This window comes from Oncorhynchus gorbuscha, linkage group LG19, assembly GCF_021184085.1.
Source record: "Oncorhynchus gorbuscha isolate QuinsamMale2020 ecotype Even-year linkage group LG19, OgorEven_v1.0, whole genome shotgun sequence".
Lineage (NCBI taxonomy): Eukaryota > Metazoa > Chordata > Actinopteri > Salmoniformes > Salmonidae > Oncorhynchus > Oncorhynchus gorbuscha.
The window spans coordinates 11,666,198-11,690,197 of record NC_060191.1 but is presented as its reverse complement, the minus strand read 5'-3'; the positions used below and the strand labels follow the sequence as shown (position 1 = coordinate 11,690,197).

At 46.0% G+C, this 24,000-nt stretch overlaps 1 protein-coding gene across 4 annotated transcripts in view; it reads left to right on the top strand.

The window, feature by feature from the left end:
• The window catches only part of LOC124005477 (glutamate receptor ionotropic, kainate 2), a 285,082-nt gene that overhangs the window by 93,239 nt on the left and 167,843 nt on the right, over positions 1-24,000 (top strand). For all 4 annotated transcript variants that reach the window (XR_006833621.1, XR_006833620.1, XM_046314778.1 and 1 more), the window contains exons 3-5: positions 2,594-2,761; positions 3,785-4,042; positions 21,626-21,807. Coding sequence is in view for 2 of the 4 variants with exons in the window: in XM_046314778.1 (XP_046170734.1) it covers positions 2,594-2,761; positions 3,785-4,042; positions 21,626-21,807 (608 nt within the window). In the remaining 2 variants the exon portion in view is untranslated. The remainder of the gene's footprint in view (positions 1-2,593; positions 2,762-3,784; positions 4,043-21,625; positions 21,808-24,000) is intronic.

The window sequence follows — 24,000 nt, the reverse complement described above, 5'->3', positions numbered from 1 at the left end:
TGTCTTGTTGCTGCTTCTGCAAGTGGCCTGTTCCTCTGTTTAGTTGCTGCTTCTACAAGTGTCCTGTTCCTCTGTTTAGTTCCTGCTTCTACAAGTGGCCTGGTCCTCTGTTTAGTTGCTGCTTCTACAAGTGGCCTGTTCCTCTGTTTAGTTGCTGCTTCTACAAGTGGCCTGGTCCTCTGATGAGGTGCTGCTTCTACAAGTGGCCTGGTCCTCTGTTTAGTTGCTGCTTCTACAAGTGGCCTGGTCCTCTGATGAGTTGCTGCTTCTTCAAGTGGCCTGTTCCTCTGTTTAGTTGCTGCTTCTACATGTGGCCTGGTCCTCTGTTTAGTTGCTGCTTCTACAAGTGGCCTGGTCCTCTGTTTAGTTGCTGCTTCTACAAGTGTCCTGGTCCTCTGTTTAGTTGCTGCTTCTACAAGTGGCCTGGTCCTCTGTTTAGTTGCTGCTTCTACAAGTGGCCTGGTCCTCTGATGAGGTGCTGTTTCTACAAGTGGCCTGGTCCTCTGTTTAGTTGCTGCTTCTACAAGTGTCCTGGTCCTCTGTTTAGTTGCTGCTTCTGAAAGTGGCCTGGTCCTCTGTTTAGTTGCTGCTTCTGCAAGTGTCCTGGTACTCTGTTTAGTTGCTGCTTCTACAAGTGTCCTGGTCCTCTGATGAGGTGCTGTTTCTACAAGTGTCCTGGTCCTCTGTTTAGTTGCTGCTTCTGAAAGTGGCCTGGTCCTCTGTTTCGTTGCTGCTTCTGCAAGTGGCCTGGTCCTCTGTTTAGTTGCTGTTTCTACAAGTGGCCTGGTCCTCTGTTTAGTTGCTGCTTCTGCAAGTGGCCTGGTCCTCTGTTTAGTTGCTGTTTCTACAAGTGGCCTGGTCCTCTGTTTAGTTGCTGCTTCTACAAGTGGCCTGGTCCTCTGTTTTGTTCCTGTTTCTACAAGTGGCCTGGTCCTCTGTTTAGTTGCTGCTTCTTCAAGTGTCCTGGTCCTCTGTTTAGTTGCTGCTTCTGAAAGTGGCCTGGTCCTCTGTTTAGTTGCTGCTTCTTCAAGTGGCCTGGTCCTCTGTTTAGTTGCTGCTTCTACAAGTGTCCTGGTCCTCTGTTTAGTTGCTGCCTCTTCAAGTGGCCTGGTCCTCTGTTTATTTGCTGCTTCTACAAGTGTCCTGGTCCTCTGTTTAGTTGCTGCTTCTTCAAGTGTCCTGGTCCTCTGTTTAGTTGCTGCTTCTTCAAGTGTCCTGGTCCTCTGTTTAGTTGCTGCTTCTACAAGTGTCCTGGTCCTCTGTTTAGTTGCTGCTTCTTCAAGTGGCCTGGTCCTCTGTTTAGTTGCTGCTTCTACAAGTGGCCTGGTCCTCTGTTTAGTTGCTGCCTCTTCAAGTGTCCTGGTCCTCTGTTTAGTTGCTGCTTCTTCAAGTGTCCTGGTCCTCTGTTTAGTTGCTGCTTCTGCAAGTGTCCTGGTCCTCTGTTTAGTTGCTGCTTCTTCATGTGGCCTGGTCCTCTGTTTAGTTGCTGCTTCTTCAAGTGGCCTGGTCCTCTGTTTAGTTGCTGCTTCTGCAAGTGGCCTGGTCCTCTGATGAGTTGCTGCTTCTACAAGTGGCCTGGTCCTCTGTTTAGTTGCTGCTTCTACAAGTGGCCTGGTCCTCTGTTTAGTTGCTGCTTCTACAAGTGGCCTGGTCCTCTGTTTAGTTGCTGCTTCTTCAAGTGGCCTGGTCCTCTGTTTAGTTGCTGCTTCTACAAGTGGCCTGGTCCTCTGTTTAATTGCTGCTTCTTCAAGTGGCCTGGTCCTCTGTTTAGTTGCTGCTTTTGGAATTTTACAGTTTGAGGAAATAAACCATAGAATCTACTGACAGCTTCCTCTGACAGACAGACAGACCGACAGACCGACAGACTGTGAGCCAACGGGGCAGGCCAGGGGGCTAGCCCAAACAAAACACTTCAATCTCCCACCTCTGTGCTCCAGCGCTCCCCAAGGGCTTGATTGATTGATCCGCCGGCCAATCAGGGCACATTGATCTAAGAGTTCCACCCCCTCCCCTCACAAGCCTCTCCGGCAGCCATTCATCTGTTGGCTGTCAGATGAATTCACTGGAGGGCCGTTGGCTATACAGCCGGCACATTTAAACACACTTTCCACTCCAGTCTTTCTGAAGAGAGTGCATCACTCTACAGTACATTACAGGAGTTTCTCTTACAGTAGTACATCCCCCTGGATCAGATTCCTGTTGGAAACTGTCCAAGCCTTAACGTGTCTGAAAGCTTTCGCTTCAGTCATGTGTCAGTGTTAAAAGTACCCCCATAGCCTGAGTAAACAAGTATCCCCAGCTGATGTGAAGTGCAAAATATCTGACTCATTTTATTGAATAGTAAGGCCTCGATGGACTTGATGGAATTATATTTTCAATATCTTTTCTATATCTTGTGAATTGTATTTGATTAACATTTCTATTTAAATTAGGAAATTGTATAATTATGAGTAAAAGACAGAACAGGAGAATCACACACAAGTGTAAATGTAATGAGTCAAGAACAATCCTCTCAACATTAAATGTGATTTCATCAACCACTTTGTTCAATTACTGTACTAACCAACTGTCTCTTGTCTCTGTTTGTTTTCAGGAGGAATATTCGAGTCCATTGAGTCGGGGCCATCAGGTGCTGAGGAACTAGCCTTTAAATTTGCTTTAAATACAATCAACAGGAACAGAACCCTACTGCCAAACACAACGCTAACATACGACATCCAACGGATAAACATCTACGACAGCTTCGAAGCCTCCAGAAAAGGTAAAGTATTATGAATACAATTCAGAAAGCTGCATTCACACCCAGATTCATGACTGGTGCTGGTCTCCTGGAACAATATTCATGGATATTCAATATACAAATACGTTTGCTTGCTATTTGTGTGACTCTCCTATCTTATTTAGCGTTGTTAGTGCGTTCCCACCCACCCAGGGAATGTGGGCTCATGCGTAGTTCATTGGTTGGATTGGGCCAATTATAATCAGGCGCAGAAAGAGCATGGTCGCATCCCAAATGGCAACCTATTCCCTTTAGACTTTATAGTGCACTACTTTTGATTAGGGCCCATTGGGCTGCCCCATAGGAATCTGGTCAAAAGTAGTGCCCTATATAGGAATAGGTTGCTATTTGGAATGCATCCGTTGTCTGTGCAGATGAAACGTAAACCAAGACAATTGATTGGTTTCTGCTAAGGACTCAGCAGTAATACTAATTCACAGAGTTGGTTGTCTCCCTGGAGACAGGTTTATAAACTGCAGTAATCTATACTTTTACTTGGTTGCATTAGGCCTGACATCTCAAAGGTTGAATCTAAAACGGCACCCTTTTCCCGATAAAGTGCACTACTTTTGTCCAGCGTCCATAGGGCAAACCCATAAGGGTCTGTTCAAAAGTAGAACACTATAGGGAAAAGGGTGCTTTTCATACGCATCCAAAGGGTCTTATCGATTACTGGCCATTACATCCTTTGTCTGTGATTGGAGCGTTTTCTCCATTCATCAAATTAAGTCATTTGAATGCAGAATGTTGTTGTTACAAAGTGTTGCCAATCGTCTCATATATTATACAGGCCTACTGTGAATAGATCTTGCTCATACATTTTACACGGTCACTGGCTTCCTTCCAAATATGCTTCATGATGGTCATTCAAAACCATATAGGAACGGACAGCTTGCCATAGTGGAGTGGGAAGTCCATGACTTCAGGAACTAACAGTAGCATGTCATATAATACTGAGTAAACCACTGAATAAAGGTTGTAACTGAACGCTGTCTCCTCCCCCAGCCTGCGACCAACTATCTCTGGGGGTGGCGGCCATCTTCGGGCCCTCCCACAGCTCGTCGGCCAATGCGGTCCAGTCCATCTGTAACGCGCTTGGAGTGCCCCACATCCAGACCAAATGGAAGCACCAGGTGTCTGACAACAGGGACTCCTTCTACGTCAGCCTCTACCCAGACTTCTCCTCTCTCAGCCGAGCCATTCTGGACCTGGTTCACTTCTTCAAGTGGAAGACGGTCACCGTTGTCTATGATGACAGCACAGGTAAGACCCCTGGGCACTTACAGTACCTCACACCTTCATGATCAATGACGACAATACAGCAAGGCTCGCATCCTGTCTGTCCACCCACTGTTCCTAGAAAGCATAGAAAAAGAATGAATATAACGGGCTTGGAACCACCTCATTGCAGTTCTGTGCCTCATACCTTCACAGTCACAGTGGTCTATGACCACAGAACAGGTTAAGTCACAGTGGTCTATGACCACAGAACAGTTTCAGTCACAGTTGTCTATGACCACAGAACAGGCTCAGTCACTGATCACTTATTGTACTGTACTTCACACCATCACCCCTACTTTTTCTCACAGTGATTCCAACAGCTTAGTGAGTTACAGTAGACAGACCATGGTACTGGCCTGGCAGCATAAGGGCTGTGGGTTCAGTTCTCGGATGGGCCACATATACTAAATATATGTCCGTCGTTGTCAACAGTTCTGTTCTGCTAAATTACCATATCATAAATTACCATATCAAAAAACCCTTCACCTGTAATATAGACTATGATTATAGTCCTGTACAGTAGAGTAGCCCTGTAGCCCCCCCCCCCCCCCCCTTTCGTCCCCAGATGGCCAGTGTTCCAGTGTTATAACAGCAGGCAGCAAACGTCTCAGCGGGCAGGGTACATGTGCCATATGCCAGGGGTCGGGAGGGAGCCAGCCTCAGGACAGGATGTCTGTCTGTATGTGTGTGCGTCCGTGTGTGTATCCAGCCTCAGGACAGGATATCTGTGTGTGTGTGTGTGTGTGTGTGTGTGTGTGTGTGTGTGTGTGTGTGTGTGTGTGTGTGTGTGTGTGTGTGTGTGTGTGTGTGTGTGTGTGTGTGTGTGTGTGTGTGTGTGTGTGTGTGTGTGTGTGTGTGTGTGTGTGTGTGCGTCCGTGTGTGTATCCAGGCTCAGGACAGGATGTCTGTGTGTGTGTGTGTGTGTGTGTTTGTGTGTGTGCGTCCGTGTGTGTATCCAGGCTGAGGACAACACTGCCAGGTCTTCACATGCTCTCAGAAACACACTGGGGATCCATTGGCCAGTATTTTATCACTTAAACCATTTTGCTTTCAATTTAATTCAGTTTAAATCTATTTCCACAAAAACTACAACCAACCAAGCAAAACAAAATAGAAACTAGAGAAGTGTCCAAAACAACTTTTTGGGCAAATGAAAGTTTACAGGTTTCAATATGTTCATCCTGTACCGAATACTTCATATTTTAGATATTGAGAAAGGCATTGCATTGAAATGAATATGCAATGTCTAAATCTGGCTTCTCTACGGCCTCTGCATGATGAATCAACGCTTAGAGACACACAGTCCATCTCAGTATGGAGTTCACAATGCATGCAGACCTATCATCTCATCATGGTAACTTTTCTTCTAGTGACAGGTAGGCCTACATTTGCTCCAGCATAGTCTATGCTACAGTAATATAAAGACTGAATGCGTGTCTAAATGACCCATGTCCACTGGCTTTCGGGGTCACCTTGGTTTTTAAATTGTAAAAGTTATTACTTTAATAATTGCAGCTGCAGACTTTTAAAACAGAATATCATTATATCATAATATAATCACTCGAATATCATTGCTTTATATCAGTGAACGTGCGAGCACTCTCGCAGTCCTTCTCTTCATCAACTCTATCCAAAATAGATACTCCTGTTCTAGATTGATATATTGCCCTATATATAGATGTCCTAGCCTTTCAGATAATATATTCAATGCAGTATTAGCCTTCTATTTATTTTATTCATTAATGATGGATTATGCATAAGACGCTTCTAATTCATAGCCTCTGTCTCTTGCGCAATACACAAACACTTGTGCTCAGCTGGACTCTCTCCTTAAAAACGCTCCTTAGCTCTTGGAGTCCCATGCAAGACAAGCTAGACTAGAATAGCTTGTTAGACATCATTTTTTTTTAGCATTTTTCTTTATACCAATAGACTATTTAAAGAGGGACGTGAGGTCTTTTTTGCCGAGTGTTAAATACAGCAGCCAATCGAACTCACAGGTAGTTTGAAAGGAGAGAGAAAACACGATGGTCGGCTATAGCATTTATTTATTCAGACCCATAACCATTCCATCTGCGTGAAGAGAAGTGAAAGCCTTCTGCATCTAAGCCTTCTGCATTATTCAAGGGTGTCTTCAGAAGGATGAAGATAAGGACAACGAAACGTATTTCATTTAGCTGTTGAAAGCGAGGCAGGAATGAATCAACAAGAGAGAGAAAGAGTTGGTAGACTAATAACCTTAGGGGAAATATTATGAAAGGTAAATATGTGTCAGCCCACTAATTATACAAATAGGCCCTATTATGTTTCAAAATGTAAATCTAATTCGCTATACTATACTTGTAACTTTGTAGTAGGCTGCATGTGATGCTCCATAATCGTATGTTCTCTTCTGCTTTATCGTGGTTTGAACGATGTGTGTAATTCCAGTCCATATAATACAGTATAACACAATGCAGTACAGTCATACAGTATAACACAATGCAGTACAGTCATACAGTATAACACAATGCAGTACAGTCATACAGTATAACACAATGCAGTACAGTCATACAGTATAACACAATGCAGTACAGTCATACAGTATAACACAATGCAGTACAGTCATACAGTATAACACAATGCAGTACAGTCATACAGTATAACACAATGCAGTACAGTCATACAGTATAACACAATGCAGTACAGTAATATAGTATAACACAATGCAGTACAGTCATACAGTATAACACAATGCAGTACAGTAATACACTATAACACAATGCAGTACAGTAATACAGTATAACACAATGCAGTACAGTCATACAGTATAACACAATGCAGTACAGTCATACAGTATAACACAATGCAGTACAGTCATACAGTATAACACAATGCAGTACAGTAATACAGTATAACACAATGCAGTACAGTCATACAGTATAACACAATGCAGTACAGTAATACAGTATAACACAATGCAGTACAGTAATACAGTATAACACAATGCAGTACAGTAATACAGTATAACACAATGCAGTACAGTAATACAGTATAACACAATGCAGTACAGTCATACAGTATAACACAATGCAGTACAGTAATACAGTATAACACAATGCAGTACAGTAATACAGTCCACACTGAAAAAGGTTGGCCTACTGGAGCTAGTTTGATTTATTTACACAATAGAGCGTATAGCTAGCTACATTAATATGGGCTTTTATGTTTTTCTGTCGTGCATAACCTGCAGTAGACTGTATCATATATGTATTGGATAATGGCACTGTATTTTGGGATTTTTTTGGTCTTGTATGTATGGCTTATAAATTGTATGCAATATATGTCTCATCAGGCTCAGGTCAATGCTCTAATCGAATCCAGACATATTTATATGCTTTATGATGCTTTTGAAGGACACTTTTTGTTTTGGCGGGAAATACCGGGTTACCAGGGAGAAAAGTGATTTATTTTTGGAATGGAACATTTGTAAAATAACGGGAAAATATTCAACCCTACTGTGTCTGTGCGTGTGTGTGTATTTGTGTGTAGGCTTGGCCCCGATTTGTGCTCTCTGTCACCTGGAGCTGCATGGTAAATGGTCCAGGAACACAAGGAAAGCACAAAGGACAATGTCAGAGGACTTGTCAGCCCTTCCCCCTCTGAAGGGCCAAAGTGTATCTCTCTGTTACAGTATCCAGAGGACTAACTATTAAATGTGTGAATAACAATATCGTGTCCATGACTCTGAAAGCATATGTATGCATGTACTGTATGTATGATCTCTGTGGTAACTTGTTTATCTGTACAGGGCGAACTCTAAATTACTCTATGGGATTTCATGGTCCACTCAGGAATGATTTACATTGGTCTCATTTACATTGGTGTCATCCCCCACGCAAGCCTTTAAATACTGTGACACCCTGGTGGTCAGGTTACGCTGTAAACTTGGTATCGTTTGATTGGTCAATGTGGTTGGTTTTGAGTTGAAAGAGTTACACCTTCAGATGTTATCAATGGAATGAAATGTCTTTGTTCTCTCTCGTATCCTGTATCCCGTCCATGGAGGAAGGTTGTATGATCAATTCTCATTTCCTAGGCTTCTAGGCCTCTGGCCTAATAGGCTTCTCTTTGTTCATGCTTTGTCTTCTAAGTAAACCTTAGGATCTATATGCCTAGAAGTATGCTCTGTTAACATCAGTATTGCCTTGTAGCTTAAGCTTTATTCCTTGTATGTGAATCCATTCATTGTACAATGTTAATTAAATATCTGCCTTTGATATAGAGAAATCTCAGACTAATTCTTGTTAGTCAAAGTCAACTTATTGCCTAATGATTGCTTCTATAATTGAATTATCTTTATGGAGTCAGATATACATTTGAATAGGCTAATTGAATAGTCTTATTACAAGTTGCATGTGAGGTATATATAATACTATTATTACCCCACAACATGTGTGCCCTGCAGGTTCCCTACAGCCCGTGTTCAGTAGGGCTCAGTGTGAGATAGGCATCGTTGGGGAAGCATTGATTCTGGCTGATCCTTAACACCCTGTTAATGAAGGTGTTAGGGGATGCAGCAGGTTGACACGGGGTGAGCCAATAGATAGTGAATAAATGCATGTGCTCATTGAGCCAGAGGTTGAAGATATCAGGATGAGAAGGAAGGAGACCTGAATGGGATGTTTGGAATGATTCAGGTAGTACAATCAAATCAAATCATACTTCATTTGTCACATGCACCAAATACAACAAGTGTAGACCTTGAAATGCTTACTTACAAGCCCTTAACCAACAATGTAGTTCAAGAAGAGTTAAGGAAATATTTACCAAATAAACTCAAGTAAAATAAAATAAAAAGTAACACAATAACATAACAACAACGAGGCTATATACAGGGGGTACCGGTACCAAGTCAGTGTGCGGGGGTACAGGTTATAGGTCATTTGTACATATAGGTAGGGGTGAAGTGACTATGCATAGATAATAAACAGTGAGTAGCAGCAGTGTACAAAACAAATGTGTGTGTGTGAGGGAGGGGGGGGGGGTCAATGTAATAGTCTAGTGGCCATCTGATTAAATGTTCAGCAGTCTTGTGGCTTGGGGGTAGAAGCTGTTAAGGAGCCTTTTGGTTCTAGACTTGGCGGTCAGGTGCCGCTTGCCATGCGGTAGCAGAGAAGACAGTCTATAACTTGGGTGACTGGAGTCTCTGACAATTTTATGGGCTTTCCTCTGACACCGCCTATTATATAGGTCCTGGATGGCAGGAAGCTTGGCCCCAGTGATGTACTGGACCGTACTGACTACCCTCTGTAGCGCCTTACAGTCAGATGCCGAGCAGTAGCCAAACCAGGCGATGATGTAACAGGTCAGGATACTCTCAATGGTGCAGCTGTAGAACATTTTGAGGATCTGGGGACCCATGACAAATCTTTTCAGTCTCGTGCCATCTTCACAACTGTCTTGGTGTGTTTGGACCATGATAGTTCGTTGGTGATGTGGACACCAAGGAACTTGAGACTCTCGACCTGCTCCACTACAGCCCCGTCGGTGTTAATGTGGTCCTGTTTGGCCCACCTTTTCCTTTAGCCCACGATCATCTCCTTTGTCTTCCTCACATTGAGGGAGAGGTTGTTGTCCAAGCACCACACTGCCAGTTCTCTGACCTTCTCCATATAGGCTGTCTCATCATTGTCGGTGATCAGGCCTATCACTGTTGTGTAGTGAGCAAACTTAATGATGGTGTTGGAGTCATGTTTGGCCACACAGTCATGGGTGAAAAGGGAGTACAGGAGGGGCCTAAGTACACACCCCTGAGGTGCCCCTGTGTTGAGGATCAGTGTGGCTGACATGTTGCTACCTACCCTTACCACCTGGGGGCGGCCTGTCAGGAAGACCAGGATCCGGTTGCAGAGGGAGGTGTTCAGTCCCACAGTCCTTATCTTATTGATGAGCTTCATGGTCACTATGGTGTTGAACCCTGAGCTGTAGTCAATGAACAGCATTCTCACATAGGTGTTATTTTTGTCCAGGTGGAAAAGGGCAGTGTGGAGTGCGATTGATTAATCTTCTATTAAACAGTTGAATGTGTAGGCCTGCTTACTTTGCCTGTTTTTATGTGTGTGAAAACATATTGTCCAACATATTGGATAAGCCCTATATTGCCATATAATTCTCTCAGAAGGGACTCCTTTATTCTAAGCCATGTTTACTTCACACCCCAATTGCCCTACTGCTGTTGCCCCAGAGTGGAACAGGAAACAGCTTTCTCATTGGGCAGTTTCTCCGTAAACCAGAGAGCATACAAGTAAATCAATACCCACAATGACCCTCTTCTAACAGATACACTTTGTAATGGTACAAAGGCAATGGCATCTACACTCTGTGTTGTGGTGGTAGTATTCCGAGCCACACATCACAACGTTATGGGAGTCATGTTACACCGGAGTTGTATTGGGTAGTGATGGAGAGATGGAGACGCTGGGATGCACCATGGTGCAGGGATAGTGTGGTTACTCCTATAAATATTCCCCCCAGTCCCGGCCTCCCTTCCTTCATTGATGGCGGGAGGGAGAGAGTGACAGTTTAATCACCCTGGCTCTATGTTTATGGCCCGGTTTCCTTGACAACATCCTCAGACTGCAACCGACCGACCGTAGAGGTGGTAGTCTAGAGGGGTGGTCCCTAAGAGCAAAGAAAGGTTTAACGACCCAACGACCAGCCACTCCATCCAACACCACTGAATAGCCACTCCATAGCCATCATTCTGTTTTCCTCTATATAGCTGTCAGCAAGGATCCCTTCCAGTATTCCTATGGTTGCATTTTATGACAGAACAAAACAATATATATTTTAAAAAACAACGCAACAAAAAACATCATTCAAATGACTCTTCTGAGGAAAAGGTAATTTACTGTGTGTCAAATGGGTGTAATTCTGTTATGGGAGAGGTTTTGACCTGATCTGCCTGACATTTTTTTGTAATTGCGTTAGTTGAAAGGTCGGCCTAAAACCCAGTGTAGCAAAATGTTTACAGAGGAGTGGCTGATTGCCTTGTTTTAATCAAAAAGGGGTTGTTTTATTTAATTATATTTTTGACAGAATGATTTGGCATTTGAAAAAAAGGCATGTCTGTCTGTCTGTCTGTCTGTCTGTCTGTCTGTCTGTCTGTCTGTCTGTCTGTCTGTCTGTCTGTCTGTCTGTCTGTCTGTCTGTCTGTCTGTCTGTCTGTCTGTCTGTCTGTCTGTCTGTCTGTCTGCCTGCCTGCCTGCCTGCCTGCCTGCCTGCCTGCCTGCCTGCCTGCCTGCCTGCCTGCCTGCCTGCCTGCCTGCCTGCCTGCCTGCCTGCCTGCCTGCCTGCGTGCGTGCGTGCGTGTGTGTGTGTGTGTGTTTGCTTAGGCTGAGAGACATTTAAGTGTACTTGAGACTGAGTCAAGTTGAGTGGAAGTGATTGGCTCTAGAGTCCCAGGACCCCTTCAGTAATCTGTTTCCATTTGATGTGTGTGAGTGAAAACACACACCAGCCGCACCAATCCCATCAAACGCTCCACTACCACACTGCAGATTGTTGAGAAAGGCCCACTAACTGTCGTTCTACTAAGTGCCATGATAATTCAGCTTTGGCTGCATTGGGATAATAGGTACTGCTGTGATGATGTAGCTTGCGAAATGCCATTTTCATAAACGCTGTGATCATTTGGATTTTCCAAGTGACTTTAATCACTTTGGTTGTACTTTTTGCTTCTCTGTTACTGTCTATTGAATTCTGTTGGTCTGGAGAGGTTTTATTTGGTTTTCTCTCAAGTGCTGTATGTTTCATAGTAGGGTCAAAGTACTGTAGTTACTGTAAGCATTCTTCCGGGTTGGAGTGTTTGCATTAGCGTAGCCTCTTTTGTAGCCTGTCAACTATGTGTCTGTCTATCCCTGTTCTCTCCTCTCTGCACAGACCATACAAACGCTCCACACCGCGTGGCCGCGGCCACCCTAATCTGGTGGTCCCAGCGCGCACGACCCACGTGGAGTTCCAGGTCTCCGGTAGCCTCTGGAACTGCCGATCTGCGGCCAACAAGGCAGAGTTCATCTCAGCCTAAGCCTCCCTCCAGTCCCTCGACTTCTTGGCACTGACGGAAACATGGATCACCACAGATAACACTGCCACTCCTACTGCTCTCTCTTCGTCCGCCCACGTGTTCTCGCACACCCCGAGAGCTTCTGGTCAGCGGGGTGGTGGCACCGGGATCCTCATCTCTCCAAAGTGGTCATTCTCTCTTTCTCCCCTTACCCATCTGTCTATCGCCTCCTTTGAATTCCATGCTGTCACAGTTACCAGCCCTTTCAAGCTTAACATCCTTATCATTTATCGCCCTCCAGGTTCCCTCGGAGAGTTCATCAATGAGCTTGATGCCTTGATAAGCTCCTTTCCTGAGGACGGCTCACCTCTCACAGTTCTGGGCGACTTTAACCTCCCCACGTCTACCTTTGACTCATTCCTCTCTGCCTCCTTCTTTCCACTCCTCTCCTCTTTTGACCTCACCCTCTCACCTCCCCCTACTCACAAGGCAGGCAATACGCTCGACCTCATCTTTACTAGATGCTGTTCTTCCACTAACCTCATTGCAACTCCCCTCCAAGTCTCCGACCACTACCTTGTATCCTTTTCCCTCTCGCTCTCATCCAACACTTCCCACACTGCCCCTACTCGGATGGTATCGCGCCGTCCCAACCTTCGCTCTCTCTCCCCCGCTACTCTCTCCTCTTCCATCCTATCATCTCTTCCCTCTGCTCAAACCTTCTCCAACCTATCTCCTGATTCTGCCTCCTCAACCCTCCTCTCCTCCCTTTCTGCATCCTTTGACTCTCTATGCCCCCTATCCTCCAGGCCGGCTCAGTCCTCCCCTCCCGCTCCGTGGCTCGACGACTCATTGCGAGCTCACAGAACAGGGCTCCGGGCAGCCGAGCGGAAATGGAGGAAAACCGCCTCCCTGCGGACCTGGCATCCTTTCGCTCCCTCCTCTCTACATTTTCCTCTTCTGTCTCTGCTGCTAAAGCCACTTTCTACCACTCTAAATTCCAAGCTTCTGCCTCTAACCCTAGGAAGCTCTTTGCCACCTTCTCCTCCCTCCTGAATCCTCCCCCCTCCTCCCTCTCTGCAGATGACTTCGTCAACCATTTTGAAAAGAAGGTCGACGACATCCGATCCTCGTTTGCTAAGTCAAACGACACCGCTGGTTCTGCTCACACTGCCCTACCCTGTGCTCTGACCTCTTTCTCCCCTCTCTCTCCAGATGAAATCTCGCGTCTTGTGACGGCCGGCCGCCCAACAACCTGCCCGCTTGACCCTATCCCCTCCTCTCATCTCCAGACCATTTCCGGAGACCTTCTCGCTTACCTCACCTCGCTCATCAACTCATCCCTGACCGCTGGCTACGTCCCTTCCGTCTTCAAGAGAGCGAGAGTTGCACCCCTTCTGAAAAAACCTACACTCGATCCCTCCGATGTCAACAACTACAGACCAGTATCCCTTCTTTCTTTCTCTCCAAAACTCTTGAACGTGCCGTCCTTGGCCAGCTCTCCCGCTATCTCTCTCAGAATGACCTTCTTGATCCAAATCAGTCAGGTTTCAATACTAGTCATTCAACTGAGACTGCTCTTCTCTGTATCACGGAGGCGCTCCGCACCGCTAAAGCTAACTCTCTCTCCTCTGCTCTCATCCTTCTAGACCTATCGGCTGCCTTCGATACTGTGAACCATCAGATCCTCCTCTCCACCCTCTCCGAGTTGGGCTTCTCCGGCGCGGCCCACGCTTGGATTGCGTCCTACCTGACAGGTCGCTCCTACCAGGTGGCGTGGCGAGAATCTGTCTCCTCACCACGCGCTCTCACCCCTGGTGTCCCCCAGGGCTCTGTTCTAGGCCCTCTCCTATTCTCGCTATACACCAAGTCACTTGGCTCTGTCATAACCTCACATGGTCTCTCCTATCATTGCTATGCAGACGACACACAATTAATCTTCTCCTTTCCCCCTTCTGATGACCAGGTGGCGAATCGCATCTCTGCATGTCTGGCAGACATATCAGTGTGGATGACGGATCACCACCTCAAGCTGAACCTCGGCAAGACGGAGCTGCTCTTCCTCCCGGGGAAGGACTGCCCGTTCCATGATCTCGCCATCACGGTTGACAACTCCATTGTGTCCTCCTCTCAGAGCGCTAAGAACCTTGGCGTGATCCTGGACAACACCCTGTCGTTCTCAACTAACATCAAGGCGGTGGCCCGTTCCTGTAGGTTCATGCTCTACAACATCCGCAGAGTACGACCCTGCCTCACACAGGAAGCGGCGCAGGTCCTAATCCAGGCACTTGTCATCTCCCGTCTGGATTACTGCAACTCGCTGTTGGCTGGGCTCCCTGCCTGTGCCATTAAACCCCTACAACTCATCCAGAAGGCCGCAGCCCGTCTGGTGTTCAGCCTTCCCAAGTTCTCTCACGTCACCCCGCTCCTCCGCTCTCTCCACTGGCTTCCAGTTGAAGCTCGCATCCGCTACAAGACCATGGTGCTTGCCTGCGGAGCTGTGAGGGGAACGGCACCTCAGTACCTCCAGGCTCTGATCAGGCCCTACACCCAAACAAGGGCACTGCGTTCATCCACCTCTGGCCTGCTCGCCTCCCTACCACTGAGGAAGTACAGTTCCCGCTCAGCCCAGTCTAAACTGTTCGCTGCTCTGGCCCCCCAATGGTGGAACAAACTCCCTCACAACGCGAGGACAGCGGAGTCAATCACCACCTTCCGGAGACACCTGCAACCCCACCTCTTTAAGGAATACCTAGGATAGGATAAGTAATCCTTCTCACCCCCCTTTAAGATTTAGATGCACTATTGTAAAGTGACTGTTCCACTGGATGTCATAAGGTGAATGCACCAATTTGTAAGTCGCTCTGGATAAGAGCGTCTGCTAAATGACTTAAATGTAATGTAATGTAATGTAGTTAAAAGGATATCTTCTGAAAATGGGATGTTTTTACAGTGAACAGGGACAATTTTAAAATAGAAATAGACAAAAAAATACTTGTAGCCTACTTTCACATGTGTTTGTTTTTGTTAACTTTTAAGATTGTTTTATTGAACCTGTCACATCAGTGTTGTTGGTGACATGCAATGTTAATTAAAGTCCACCAGCTGTTTGGAACTCCGACAAGATGTTATTGTGCCGACTACGCCATGCATAGCAACAGACGACCAGATGTTCCAGGGAACTAACTTTAATGAGTCCACATTGTGTTCTTACAACATGGCCGCCCATCTTCAAACACATAGCAGCTACAGAAGAGAGCATCAGTTAGCAGCACATTTCTGGTGTAGTGTCTGTTGCGTCTGTCTAATGATTGGTGTTCCCTGAGGGAAAACTACTTAAGGCCTTGGTTGTAATGACAGTTGTAATGACAGTCGTAATGACAGTTGTAATGACAGTTACAATGACAGTTACAATGACAGTTGTAATGACAGTTGTAATGACAGTTGTAAAATCAAATCAAATCCAATTTTATTTGTCACATACACATGGTTAGCAGATGTTAATGTGAGTGTAGCGAAATGCTTGTGCTTCTAGTTCCGACAATGCAGTAATAACCAACAAGTAATCTAACTAACAATTCCAAAACTACTGTCTTATACACACAAGTGGAGGGGGATAAAGAATATATACATTAAGATATATGAATGAGTGATGGTACAGAGCAGCATAGGCAAGATACAGTAGATGGTATCGAGTACAGTATATAGATATGAGATGAGTATGTAAACAAAGTGGCATAGTTAAAGTGGCTAGTGATACATGTATTATATAAAGATGCAGTATATGATATAGAGTACAGTATATATGTATACATATGAGATGAATAATGTAGGGTATGTAAACATTATATCAGGTAGCATTGTTTAAAGTGGCTAGTGATATATTTTACATAATTTCCCATCAGTTCCCATTATTAAAGTGGCTGGAGTTGAGTCAGTGTGTCACGCCCTGGTCGAAGTATTTTGTGTTTATCTTCATGTATTGGGTCAGGCCAGGGTGTGGCATGGGGTTTTTGTATTGTGGTGTGTTTTGTCTTGGGGTATTGGTGTTGGTATTGGGATTGTAGCTTAGTGGGTTATCTAGCAAAGTCTATGGCTGTCTGGAGTGGTTCTCAATCAGAGGCAGGTGTTTATCGTTGTCTCTGATTGGGAACCATATTTAGGCAGCCATATTCTTTGAGTTTGTCGTGGGTGATTGTCCTTAGTGTCTTTGTTCCTGTCGCTGTGTTAGTTGACAAGTATAGGCTGTTTCGGTTTTCGTTACGTTTATTGTTTTGTAGTGTTTGTGTTAATTCGTGTTTACGTTTGTTGATTAAACATGGATTGCAATCTACACGCTGCAGTTTGGTCCGACTCTCCTTCATCACACCAAGAGAACCGTTACACAGTGTGTTGGCAGCAGCCACTCAATGTTAGTGGTGGCTGTTTAACAGTCTGATGGCCTTGAGATAGAAGCTGGTTTTCAGTCTCTCGGTCCCAGCTTTGATGCACCTGTACTGACCTCGCCTTCTGGATGATAGCGGGGTGAACAGGCAGTGGCTCGGGAGGTTGTTGTCCTTGATGATCTTTATGGCCTTCCTGTAACATCGGGTGGTGTAGGTGTCCTGGAGGGCAGGTAGTTTGCCCCCGGTGATGCGTTGTGCAGACCTCACTACCCTCTGGAGAGCCTTACGGTTGTGGACAGAGCAGTTGCCGTACCAGGCGGTGATACAGCCCGCCAGGATGCTCTCGATTGTGCATCTGTAGAAGTTTGTGAGTGCTTTTGGTGACAAGCCAAATTTCTTCAGCCTCCTGATGACAGTTGTAATGACAGTCGTAATGACAGTCGTAATGACAGTTGTAATGACAGTTACAATGACGGTTATAATGACAGTTGTAATGACAGTTGTAATGACGGTTACAATGATGGTTATAATGACAGTTGTAATGACAGTCGTAATGACAGTCGTAATGACAGTTGTAATGACAGTTACAATGACAGTCGTAATGACAGTTGTAATGACAGTTACAATGACAGTTGGAATGACAGTTATAATGACAGTTATAATGACAGTTATAATGACAGTTATAATGACAGTTGGAATGACAGTTGGAATGACAGTTATAAACTCAATACATCGAGTAAAGTGGTCCACACTTTATGAGCAGAGAGGAGACACATGGATGTGTGTATTTCCCACAAAGGGGAATTCTTTCCTTCCATCCTTCCACATTCCTGAACGACTATTTAAACCTTTGACCGGAAACACGGTTTAATCTTTTTTCAATTTGTTCAACACATTTAATGGAACATAAATACCGCTGGCGATGCAGAGAGGGTTACATTAACCTTGACCCGCAGATTGTTGGGGAGACGCGTGACTCACACAGCCATTACTCCACTCACTCCGTCCTCCAGGCCTCCCGCTTCCCATCATGCAACACTCACTGTGCCATAGATAGACCTCCAGGAGAATCACACAATAGGCTAGTGGCTTCTGAAAACAGGCGAGGAGAGGATGGAAATTTAGACAATTGAGAAAGGTATTTCAACATTAGAGCAAAGGGAAGGAGACAAGGACAGGAAACGAGACCATTAGACTATTGAGATACACGCTATATGTAGTTGAACATTGGTGCAGACAAAGGAAAGGAGACAGGGTCAGGAAACAAGACTATTGAGATGCACCCTGCTACATCTCTACCTCTGATGGATGATCTGCAATGGAAACTCACCGTATGAGTGGTTCTTCGAGGACGTTTGGAGCGGTATACTTGAGGAGAGGGTTGCTGCTGGTGCGTCTTCACCTCGCTTCACAGGATATTTATCACAGGGCTGTTCTGTTTTACGCTCAGGAGACTCCCAGACGGACCCTAATAAACGCTTTGAGTGTATGAAATATTCATGCAGAGTAAAATATGGATCCTGGAGCAGGCAGTCACAAGGCATTAGACACAGTCAATACAGATCACCACTTCCCTCTCCCTCTCTCCATATTTTTCTCTCCGGATTGCTGTGGTCTCAGGCAGTGTTGGGGTGGTGAAGAGGGGTGAATCTGCCAGGTAGAATAGCACGGGAGACGGCAGAGGAGATAGACAGGGGGATAGGGTGGAGAGACAGAGGAGATAGACAGGGGGAGAGGGTGGAGAGACAGAGGAGATAGACAGGGGGAGAGGGTGGAGAGACAGAGGAGATAGACAGGGGGAGAGGGTGGAGAGACAGAGGAGATAGACAGGGGGAGAGGGTGGAGAGACAGAGGAGATAGACAGGGGGAGAGGGTGGAGAGACAGAGGAGATAGACAGGGGGAGAGGGTGGAGAGACAGAGGGGGAAGAGAGAGGCAGAGGAGATACACAGGGGAGAGGAGGGAGAGACAGAGGGGATAGACAGGGGAGAGGGTGGAGAGACAGAGGAGATAGACAGGGGGAGAGGGTGGAGAGACAGAGGAGATAGACAGGGGGAGAGGGTGGAGAGACAGAGGAGATAGACAGGGGAGAGGGTGGAGAGACAGAGGAGATAGACAGGGGAGAGGGTGGAGAGACAGAGGGGATAGACAGGGGGAGAGGGTGGAGAGACAGAGGGGGAAGAGAGAGGCAGAGGAGATACACAGGGGAGAGGAGGGAGAGACAGAGGGCAGAGGGTGGAGAGACAGAGGGGATAGACAGGGGGAGAGGGTGGAGAGACAGAGGGGGAAGAGAGAGGCAGAGGAGATACACAGGGGGAGAGGGTGGAGAGACAGAGGGGATAGACAGGGGGAGAGGGTGGAGAGACAGAGGGGGAAGAGAGAGGCAGAGGAGATACACAGGGGGAGAGGAGGGAGAGACAGAGGGCAGAGGGTGGAGAGACAGAGGGGATAGACAGGGGGAGAGGGTGGAGAGACAGAGGGGGAAGAGAGAGGCAGAGGAGATACACAGGGGAGAGGAGGGAGAGACAGAGGGGATAGACAGGGGAGAGGGTGGAGAGACAGAGGGGATAGACAGGGGGAGAGGGTGGAGAGACAGAGGGGGAAGAGAGAGGCAGAGGAGATACACAGGGGGAGAGGAGGGAGAGACAGAGGGGATAGACAGGGGGAGAGGGTGGAGAGACAGAGGGGATAGACAGGGGGAGAGGGTGGAGAGACAGAGGGGGAAGAGAGAGGCAGAGGAGATAGACAGGGGGAGAGGAGGGAGAGACAGAGGGGGAGGGAGAGGGGAGAGAGAGATCACGAGGGGGGAGAGGAAGAGAGATTGAGAGCGAAAGGGGGAGAGAGAGATGGAGAGTGAGCGGGGGAGAGAGAGGTGGAAAGTGTGTGAGAAAGAGGGAGAGGACGAGAAAGAGGTACTATGACATGTTGTTTATGATGTGCGAATGCAGCAGTCGGGGGTGTCAGGGTGGTTTTAACAATGTTAACTAACTAACTGTAAAACACTGAGCGCTGCTCCTGCAGTGGAAAGCTCTCGCAAAACTAAACACCCCAGCCAGATCAGATCACATTCAAACATCGCACACATACACACACACACACATGCACACTCACATACCTCACGTTCACTTTTGTCTGAATTCCAAATTTTAATTTTAACTCTTTAATTGATTTAAGAACAACCGCTTTTCACAAGCGCCTCCATCTGCTTAACATTCAGTGTGATCACCATGGGCCTTTGTGGCCGCCAACAAAGCAGCTATTTAAACTAACTGCGATGGTCAGGTAATGAACATTTTGAAACAAGCTGATGTGCAATGAAGTCTAACTAAGGGTGTCTGTTCAAATTGAGAAGGCCAGCTGGTCTTCTTCTTAGGCTGCGTCTGAAATAGCACCATATTCCTTTTGTAGTGCACTACTTTTGACCAGGGCATGCACTATCGGTACACTAGGAATAGGTAGCCTATTTCAGTCATAGCCATAGCCTGTAGCCATACAGTAGCTACACTGCATCCTCTCTCCGGCTCATCGTATATATATATTCTGCGGTGTTAGTTAATAGTGACCCACAGTGGGCGAGGTCCTCAGCCCTCCATTGTGTCTACTGTGTCCACTTTGTCACGGGCAATGACACATCATCAGCATGCGAGAGGGCGCCACCGTGGGGCATCATCATCAGTGTGCGACAGAGTGTTGTAGTGATTTAATGAAGGCTTGGGAACTGGCTGCTGCTCAACACTCAACAACAAGCTGTGAGCTGAGCTGCGCTGGTGTCCCATGGTGCTGTGCGCTCAAGTAGAAACAGGAAGTAAACAAATAATGCCATGGGCCAACCAGCTGGGGACTGCCTGTATGGCTGCAGGCTGCAGAAAAGAACAGCTACATGGTTGTGACTGTGACTGCGGCAGGTCTATACGGTACTGAACCAGGGAAAAGATTATTGATTGCACTTACAGATGACTGGAAACACTATATCTCTATGTAGGAATGTAGATGTTAGCGCAAAGATATGCTAGCTGTTCCCATAGACTTTCAGTCATTGAGCCAGCGAGTATCCATTTAAAAGCATGTATCGACAAATATATATATATATATATTGTAAATCCTGGTTTTTGCCACGGTGGAAAACATGTAGCAGTGATCTAAATGAATATAGGGGAAACATTGTAGATGAATCGATAATGAGCGTGAATTCAATGTATCAGTATGATAAAAGTCAGGTGAAGTATTGATAGATGTCTTTTTGGTTTCCTTTTCAAAGGGGAATTCATACTGTTGGGATCCGTTTTCTTCTAGCATCAAGATCTGTGGTACTGGCTCTGGTAAGATACCGTGTGGCGCCAGACAAAACAGAGATTTGAGAGAAACCTAGATGGTTGAGGTAGAACTGGAGGGATACAGACAAATATGAAGAAATGAGGAAGTAGAATGAAATGTGCAATAGTGCAAAGAAGGGAGAGAAAGAAAGCGGGAGAGGAGGAGGAGAAATAAGGAGGAGGAGGAGGAGGGGGAAAGGGGGAGGAGTAGGGAGGAGGAGGATGAGGAGAGAGGAGGAGGGAGGAGGGAGGATGGAGGAGATGCGAGACAAGTTGACAGATGGATGGATTTCATTAAGATTGGAATGACATTAGACATCTATTCATGGAGCTTCCTTATCTACTACTAATTAAAACCAAGGGAGTCAAATGAATACAGAGTAAAACTTCAATTACCAGAGATACATATTTGTAGTTTATCTTTGGAAAATGGGGCGCCTGCACTTTTTGCAACAGAAATGGAATTAACATGACATTTTCAGGACGGCAGGTGGCCTAGTGGTTAAAGCATTTGGCCAGTAACCACAAGGCTGCTGGATTGAATCCCTGAGCTGACAAGGTAAAAGTCTGTTGTTCTGCTCCTAAGCACGGCAGCTAACCTGGTGTTCCCTGGGTGCCGTGGATGTCGGTTAAGGCAGCCCCCTGCACCTCTCTGATTCAGAGGGGTTGGGTTAAAGGCAGAAGACACATTTCAGTTGAAGGCATTCAGTTGGACAACTAACTAGGTATCCCCCTTTCCCTATTCAAAATGGTATATGTATTGTACATTGATATGTTCCTTGTCACACACTTTCTTTTTTGCCTCTGTGTTTCCTCTGAAGGTCTTATTCGGTTACAGGAGCTCATAAAGGCTCCATCTCGCTACAACATCCGCTTGAAGATCCGCCAGTTGCCAGCGGACACCAAGGACTCCAAGCCTCTCCTCAAGGAGATGAAGAGAGGGAAGGAGTTCCACGTCATCTTCGACTGTGGACACGAAATGGCTGCCGGCATCCTAAAACAGGTGTGTGTGAGGAGGGGAAGTGATGTGTGTTTGTGTGAGTGAGGAGTCACAATCCCCAGTCAATTCAGACACGTTTTGTCAAACTGGGTGCAAAATATGTTTTTTGTACATTTCCTTGAAAGAAGGAATGTTCTCTAAGGTCATTTTAATCATGTAGGATCTCAGCTCCACCTGAAACAGAAAGAGAGGATGTTTTATACGGACTCAATTAAAAACATTAATATTCCTCCTCCTGCTTCCAGGATGTTTCAAATATTAAAGATAACATGACTCACCCCGGCACTCACTCTTTGTCCCTCACTCTCTCCCGCTTGGCTTTTTTAATCAGTGTGGTAGCTGGTGATTGGTTATGAAGGTCAAGGACACCTATCAGTAGCTAGTGGCATGTGAGCTACTCCCTGGTAATGGGGGGTAATGAAGGACTCTTCCCTGATATCCTCATTACAAGACACCCGCCTGACTCAGTGATGGAAGGATTCCTCTCCTCATTTCACTCTGAGACAACAGTCATGGTACTCTTTAGAGACGCAGATCAATCATCTACCGTAAAGAAACAACCGGTGGTGGTTTAACTGTCGTTCATAGTGCCATTGTGGGACTGTCTGCATGCTAAATATCCAGCATCAAATTCTTCATGTTAACCTCTGTAGGCCTTCCTCTAGAGTTCATATGCAGGTGCTAAAAGATCATTTTGCTTCTGATTCCTAAACGACGCGTTTGTAATTACTGCAGATTTCCCCAATCCCTCTGTGGTGTCCACGGATAGAGTACAGTGTATAATAGGATTGAAGATATCTGATTGGCTAAGAAACACAGAATTCCATCAGATCCACCCAACGAAGAGGAACATTTGAATGTTGTCATCTGATTGGAAAAGGAAATACAATAATTTACATTCTGCACCCTTATTGGCTATGAAACCTCATGCATGGCCAGGGGTAATGCTAGCTGCATTATTGGTGAGTAGATTAGAGTATGTTCAACCCACCTGGATACTTACCGTACCCACCTGACACCGGCAGCAATTACTGGCCTGACCCTTTCCCATTTAATCACTCTCCATTTCCCTACACAATCATCATCTGTGATTCCTAATGGTTTAGCGAAGCTGTCAGAGAACTGCAGCACAACTCACCAGTCGCAGCTGCCTAGGAGACCAAGCCACATTTATAGAGCTTAAATAGGGTGGGCACTCAGCCAAAGGCCCTAACAGACACACACAGAGTAGACTCACAAAATATAGCTGCCATAACAGGGACTTCTTCTTCAAATGGCCTTGTGAGGTGTTCACCTATAAGACATACATCCCTACAACAGGTGATATAGCGACATGGAGATGAGGAGTCTGTATTTATATTAGCAAAACATGGCCGCCACTGATCAGACCAAGGTAATGGCCACAGTCATCTGTCTGTCTGCAGTGATATCATCTACATTAAGACAGAGTGGGGGAGAAAGAGAGACAGAGAGAGGGAGACAGAGAGTGAGACAAAAGAGAGAGAGAGAGTGATGGAGAGAGAAAGACAGACCGGGAGTGTGTGAGAGAGAGTGAGAGAGGAAGTGTGTGTGTGTGAGAGAGAGAGAGAGAGAGAGAGAGAGAGAGAGAGAGAGAGAGAGAGAGAGAGAGAGAGAGAAAGACAGAGAGAGAAAGACAGAGAGAGAAAGACAGAGAGAGAGAGAGAGAGAGAGGGAGAGAGAGAGAGAGTGATTGAGGGAAAGAGACAGACAGATAGAGAGAGAGCGAAAGAGAGCGAGAGAGAGAGAGAGAGAGAGCGAGAGAGAGAGAGAGTGATGGAAAGAGAGAAAGAGAGACCGGGGGTGAGAGAGAGAGAGCGAGAGAGAGCGAGGGTGTGTGAGACAAAGAGAGAGAGAGAGAGAGAGAGAGAGGCGGGGGAGAGAGAGAGAGAGAGAGAGAGAGAGAGAGAGAGAGAGAGAGAGAGAGAGAGAGAGAGAGAGAGAGGGAGTGTGTGAGAGAGAGATAGAGAGAGAGAGAGAGAGAGAGAGAGAGAGAGAGAGAGAGACAGAGACAGAGAGATGGAGAGAGAGAAAGAGAGACCGGGAGTGTGAGAGAGAAAGAGAGCGAGAGAGAGAGAGGGAGGGATAGAGAGGGCCGTTTTCCAGTAATAATGAAAATACAGAAAAGATCATTAAAATTTTGGCTCCATCTAAATTCAAGTCCTAATTCGAGTCTGC